The 6,614-nt window shown below is 35.7% G+C and overlaps 1 protein-coding gene across 1 annotated transcript; it reads left to right on the top strand.

Annotated features, from left to right (window-relative positions):
* Positions 1-1,486: 1,486 nt before the first annotated feature.
* Positions 1,487-3,332, top strand: LOC110907183. Its single transcript, XM_022152202.1, has 3 exons — positions 1,487-1,774; positions 1,948-2,251; positions 3,274-3,332. Exons 1-3 carry the CDS (start codon positions 1,487-1,489, stop codon positions 3,330-3,332), a joined length of 651 nt encoding a protein of 216 aa, XP_022007894.1.
* The last annotated feature ends 3,282 nt before the right edge of the window (positions 3,333-6,614 follow it).

The raw sequence follows: 6,614 nt of genomic DNA, 5'->3' as shown, positions 1-6,614 counted from the left end.
ATTTACGAGAATCACTTTTTATTATAAAAACATATAACTGATGACCTGTACTATTTATAGAAAGATGTTGGCTCAACTGTTATCAGGCCTGAACAAGCAGCCCAACGCCCCAACCAGTGATCTAGGGGTTTTGGCTGGCCCTAAACGAGTAGGTTTTTAAGGTTGTTGATTTCTTGTAAGCCTAGTAGGGTTTATAATGTTAGTATTATAAAGAGATGTTACTGAGTTTGGGTTTCATAAGAGAGATTGTATTAAGTTTTTGAGTTATATTTTCCCAACACAAGTTGTTTAATATCGATTGGGTTGGGACTTAAATTGGAACCAAGTGTTAGAAATTTTGTGAAAATAGCAATTTTCACAAATATAGAAAATGCATTTTTCCTATTTTTAAACTAGAAATAAATATAAGAAACTGATATATATTTATTTGTGAGTTTGTGTTCTATGTTGTAATAGCTTGTTTAACTGTTATCAGGCCCGAATAAGCAGCCCAACCAGTGTTCTAGCGGTATTGGCTGGCCCTAAACGAGTAGGTTTTTAGGGTTGTTGATTTCTTGTAAGCCTAGTCGGGTTTATAATGTTAGTATCATAAACAGATGTTATTGAGTTTGGGTTTTATAAGAGAGATTGTATTAAGTTTTTGAGTTATATTTTCCCAATACAAGTTGTTTATTATCGATTGGGTCGGGACTTACATTGGAACCAAGTGTTGAAAATTTTGTGAAAATAACAATTTTCACAAATATAGGAGATGCATTTTTCCTATTTTTAGACTAGAAATAAATATAAGAAACTGAGGTGTTTTTATATATTTATTTGTGGGTTTCTGTTCTATGTTGGAAGAGCTTTGCAACGAACTAAACCGCGTCCGGACCTTAGAATCGATGTTCAAAGTTTGGTGTTTGAAACATTGAATGCTGAAAAATTGGGAAAGTGGCACCTTGTCCCACATAGGAGGAGAGATGAAACTTAAAGGGGGTATTTAAGTGGGAACACTCCTTCCTTATTGTTATATGGAAGCACACACTAGTGTACTCGCGAAGAGTGCGGCCTAACTCGCAGGCGGCGTGGGTGATGGGCGCAATGAGACGCTTTGATAGCGCACTTTGCATGCTCGAAGGTGTTTTTACCGATTGTGTTTTTCACCCGAAGAAATCGCGGAGGAAGAAGAAGCGGTTACGAGTGCATATGCCCTCGCGATACAAGCCATGCAACACGTTAGCCATTCTCTTCCACACCCCATTTTGAGGCGCACTTTTATCTTGCGAGACCGTGAAGCCGCAAACGAAAGACTATTTTGATCCCACACCGGTGCACGGGTCCGATGTTTTTAGACGGTGGTTTAGGATAAGCCAAAGGTAATTTTTGCGCATTAATGATGATTTGGAAGCTAAGTATGACTACTTTAAGCAAAGAATGGATGCGACATGATATCTAGGGTTCACCTCAATTCAAAAGGTAACTTTCGCTTTACGTATACTAGCCTATGATTGGTAGTTTGGATTGTCGTCAATGGCGTTGGTATAATTGTCCAACCGCATGGCGAGGTCAAAATACACGCGGTGACCAGAAAGGACCAACTTTGGTTTTACAAGTGGTTGCATCATACGGCCTTTGGGTTTGGTCGACTTTCATTGGTGTAGCCGGGTGTATGAACGACATTAATACCTTCGAGTGTTCACCATTGTTAGAGAGCTACATTTCTGGCACGATACCGAAAGCCGGTTTTCATGTAAACGGGAATGACTACGAGCATGATACTATATGGGCGATGGTATATACCCGTAGTATTCGAATATTGTTAAAACTTTTTCTGAAACGCTCAATACGAAAAGATAATATTTTAAAAAACTACAAGAGTCTTCGTGAAAGGACATCGAGAGGTGTTTCGGGGTTCTTCAACAATGATGGCATTTTATTAGAAATCGTTGTCTTATGTGGAATAAGGATAGAATTCGAATGCTCATGTATGCTTGCAGCATTATGCATAATATGATCATAGAGGATGATGGAAAAACGATATGCCAAAACTATTTTTCGGAAGATGTAGTTGAAGGAACCCAAGCAACAATAGAAGAGATAATCTTAAATGCTCAACTATTGCGATCTAAGGATATACATAACGCGTTAAAGGCGGATTTAGTCGAGCATACTCGGGTGATTTGCCCAATTCGATACGATGGTGACGTCGAAGAAGACTACGAGGAAGAAGAAGTTGAAGAATTCGAAGCTGAAATCTTTGCAGACGGAGGTTTGGATGATCGAGAAAACGAAGAGGAAGAAGGAGAGAACGGCGATGAAGACGAAGAATAAATGTATTGTTTTTTTATTGTAATGTTTTTTTTTAAATTTAATAAAATTGTTTTTTTTAATTTATTAGAGATTAAATGAAAAAAAATTGAAAATATGATTAGGTAATGATGGGCAAGAGGCTTTATGACTACACCCCTAGTGATATAACGCCCCATAAAGCCCCTCTCTTACGCGTTCGCCACTTGTCTCATAACGCCTCTATAAGGGACTTTATGACTACACATGGTCTAAACATGTTATTGAGTTTGGGTTTCATAAGGGAGATTGTGTTAAGTTTTATATTTTTCCAATACAAGTTTAATATCGATTGGGCTGGGACTTAAATTGGGACCAAGTTCAAGAACCCTAACCGGACAAGCCTTCGCCAAAGAAAGAACCCGTTGTCGCTGTGTGTCAGTCACAGTCGTTGCTGGGAAGAAGACTGACACTGCCGTTGTTCTCCACCATCGAAACCAAGCCGCCGAAGGGGAGCCAATTAACCGACCAAGAACAAGGGTTGCCGTTGGCGTTCTTGTGTGCAACCAAGGGTTTTGTCATTTATTCGCGCTTGAATAAGGAGATAGTTCGTCGTTGTTGTTTAGGTTCGGTCACTACTATTTGTTTTATGTGTAGTTCCCTGTTTTGCTATTAAACAAGGTGGAAACGGAGGTTTTCGCAAGTTTCTTTGTAAGACTTAAACAAGGTGGCCTTTGTTGTTGTAGGCTCGGAATACAAGAAGACTAAACAAGTTCGTTTGTTTTTGGGTCATATTATATCGGGACTTCAAAGTCAGACATCTCCTGCCATTGGTGTCACATGTATACCCATATGCATCGTATAGGTCTATACTACGATTTGTATATGGTATGAGGTATACGGTGTTTCACAACTATGAGATTTGATGTCTAGGTCCCCCCTATACGTCGCGTATGAATCTATACGAAGCATATAGGTTATAAAATTGTTGGATTTGATGTGTAGGTCGCACTTATACGCCTAGTATAGACCTATATGAAGCAGATAGGTGGTTAGTTGCATGATTGCTTTGCCATGCTTTCTGATTTTATAAAATGACGTTCAAAGGTTGAAAATTTCATTCACTTTCTGCTGGCTCAAACAAACATCCGCACAATTCATTCATTCTCTGTAATTTCAACACAAGCACGTGGAAGCATTTGTCAGATATTCCATTCATTAGCGATGTCTTGGTGGGACGGCAATTATTTTTTTGATGAATCATCATGGGTTCAAGAGAGCAGTCTGGTATAAGATGTATTCACTCGTTTCTTCTTTGTTTATGAAATACTTACCACAATATTGTTTTAGGATGGGTATATGTAAGAACCCAAAAACGGATTTGGTAATTAAACCAAGTTAATTGTGATGAGTATATGTAACCGTTATTGGTAAAGGTTAACTCGATAAACATTAGGATTTAATTAAATTAACCTAATGTTAAATAAAAGATAAATAAATGCTTTAGTAAATAAGGTTTATAAAAAGCCCGGGTTATGGGAACTTAAAATAATGGGTTATAACCTCCCCAAACTTACTAAATTAACTAGGAATGTTTAACCTAGCTAGTTAATAAGAGGTAATATTGATGGAACTAAATAGGTTGGGGCCTACTTAATAACTAACAAACCAAAGGGACTAAAGTTGGTCAAGTGTGAAAGTTGCTTTGTGTAGTTTGGAAGGAAAAATAAAAACCCAGGTTTGGGTATGTACTCCCATATTTTCATTGTTTAGCTTATGAAAAAAAAATCATTTTTCACGTGGTTATTTTATGTACGTATCGGTATAATTTCACGTTTCGACGTAAAATTTTTCAGAAAGGAATCGAATCAAATATAATGCGTTTTCATTCTTATTTTTATGTACATTTTACTGTTGGTCTACGTTTTGACATTTTAACGAACGTATTGGTATAAATTTTCGTTTCAATGTAAACGATATAAATTCACGTTTCGACATATTTTTTCTTGGAATCGAGTCTGATCAAATATAATACGTTTGCATATGCTTATTTTTGCGTACAATTTTTGTTGGTTTTCATTTTGACATAAATTGTATTTGGAAAGAAATCAGGTAAAATATAATACGTTTTTGTTCAACGTTATAAATTCGAGTCATTATACGTTTTGACGCCGCTAAGTCTTGATGCAAATGTAAGGGTGGTGTAATGGTTAAGTGAAACCCTCACTAAATGAACCAATTTGGGTTCGATTCCGTTTCTTTTGTAACCACAATGTTTTAGATCGTATACGTCGAAACACACGTTTTCATATAGTTAACGTATCACATAACATGCTATCAACTATAAACAACTAAAGGGTCAACGCCACAAAGCGCGACTTATGACAACAATCTAGTTTATTTGGTTTATAAAAGTCTAACCTTTTTATTTATTTTATTTTGTTTGTTTAAGTTATTTAGTTTTCTCATTGTTTGTCCAATACTTTTTAGATGTAACTAGTTAAGCCCACCATCTCCCTTTGCGTAGCGGTGGGTGCGTAACACCCTATCAATAGCCAAAGCACATGCAATACTAAAGTTGTGGCATATTAATGCGAAGAAATAAAACCGAAACGTAAAACATAAAAAGAAATAACTAATTATTCAATCTTGGACACGTGTTTAGCGACGAACATGTCAAACGGGAAAAATAGACATAAAAACGTTGAACCCCACACGTATGTTGTGTCGTATAAACTCACAAAATTTAGAACGAAACGTAAAGAAAAATGTAAAAATGCTGAACTGCATACGCATGTTGCATTGTGTTAACTCGTAAAATTTAGAACAAATAAAACGTATAACAAAAATTTGCGAAAGATGAGAAGTATAATGTACCAAATTGAAAGTCAAAAAGTTGTTAGGTTAAATTGCTAAAGATGAAAAGTTTTAGGTTAAAAATAAAAAAAAAATTCTAAGCATGAGATACAACACCATTATCTATAAAAAAATTGCAAATTAATATAATGTAAATTTTCTTTATACCACAATGATCGAATTGTCATTCTGTAAAAAGTTAACACAATATCACAGTCCTATCAGTGTTATACAAATAATGTAATATACCGAACTGATATCAACCGAATAAAAATCGTTACTGATATTTATATATGATTTTCTGTCTTTAAAAGTTATTTTGGTATTTTTTCACTACCGATATTGAACCGGTTTATGCGACTGACGATGGGAAAGAAGTCTTGAATCGAACCAGATGATATTTAACATACCATTTGCTCCTCTCATGGCTTCAAGTTGAAAACCATAACCGAATGCAAGTAATGTGTCGACTGACGATGATGGTCTCTCCACAGAACTAATCCCGACAAGGGAGTTTGGGCTGGTGGACCGTCTGCCGACAGTCAAGTGTGTGGGTGTGGGTTGGGGGATGGGGTGAACTGTTGTCCATTTTTTATATTTCAACACCGTACTGGTCCCTAGTTCATTGGCATATTATATTTCTAGGCAAAAGATCAAATACAAATAATCTTAACATACTAAACATACAAATTGAAGGAAAACCCAAAAAGACAAGGTGGCATTTTTGTAATTACCACCAACTATCAAAGTTACAACCAAAAATACCTAAAAACACAATTTTTTTTAACATTTTTTATTAAAAAAATCGCTACATTTCGTTAGCAAAAAAAAAAATTTTTTTTTTTTTTTTGCTGCTACTAAAAGTAGCGACTTTTTAATAAAAAATGTTAAAAAATAAAATAAAATAATTTGTGTGTTTTTTTTACTTTTTTAGGTTTTTTGGGGGTTTAGTTTTTAGCATTTTAGCTGGGGGGGGGGTTAGGTTTTTTTAGGTTTTTGGGGGTGGGGGGTTAGGTTTTTTTTAGGTTTTTGGGGGTGGGGTGGGGGGGGGGGGGGTTAGGTTTTTTTTTAGGTTTTTGGGGGGTAGGGGGGGGAGGGGTAGGTTTTTTTTAGGTTTTTTTGGGGGAGGGGGGGGGTTTAGGTTTTTTTTGGGGGTGGGGGGAGTGGTTAGGTTTTTTTAGGTATATTTGTAGAGTAACTTTGATAGTTATTGATAATTACAAAAATGCCACCTTGTCTTTTTGAGTTTTCCTTCAATTTGTATGTTTAGTATGTTAAGATTATTTGTACAAGAACTTTACCCTATATTTCTATAGAACAATATATTATACGTTATGGAAAAAGAAAATCATATTATTTGGTGGGTCTAATAAAAATAATAGAAGGACTAGGACCCATTTTATTATTAATATTATTTTTATTAAGGCCAATAATGACAGATAAGATTCATTTGCCATAAGGCTTTTTAAATTTCTACAGAGGTTGACTTA

This window comes from Helianthus annuus, chromosome 14 (genome assembly GCF_002127325.2).
Source record: "Helianthus annuus cultivar XRQ/B chromosome 14, HanXRQr2.0-SUNRISE, whole genome shotgun sequence".
Taxonomy (NCBI): Eukaryota; Viridiplantae; Streptophyta; class Magnoliopsida; order Asterales; family Asteraceae; genus Helianthus; species Helianthus annuus.
The sequence above is the reverse complement of the archived record's forward strand: the minus strand, read 5'-3'. Positions and strand labels throughout refer to the sequence as shown.

Bases quoted from the DNA above. Each gene is read 5' to 3' on its own strand.
- LOC110907183 (XM_022152202.1), top strand. From the start codon at position 1,487: ATGATTGGTAGTTTGGATTGTCGTCAATGGCGTTGGTATAATTGTCCA. The intron at 1,775-1,947 runs GTATATACCCGT...ATGTGGAATAAG, and splicing joins ATGATACTATATGGGCGATG to GATAGAATTCGAATGCTCAT. The intron at 2,252-3,273 runs GTTTGGATGATC...TTTGATGTGTAG, and splicing joins TGAAATCTTTGCAGACGGAG to GTCGCACTTATACGCCTAGT.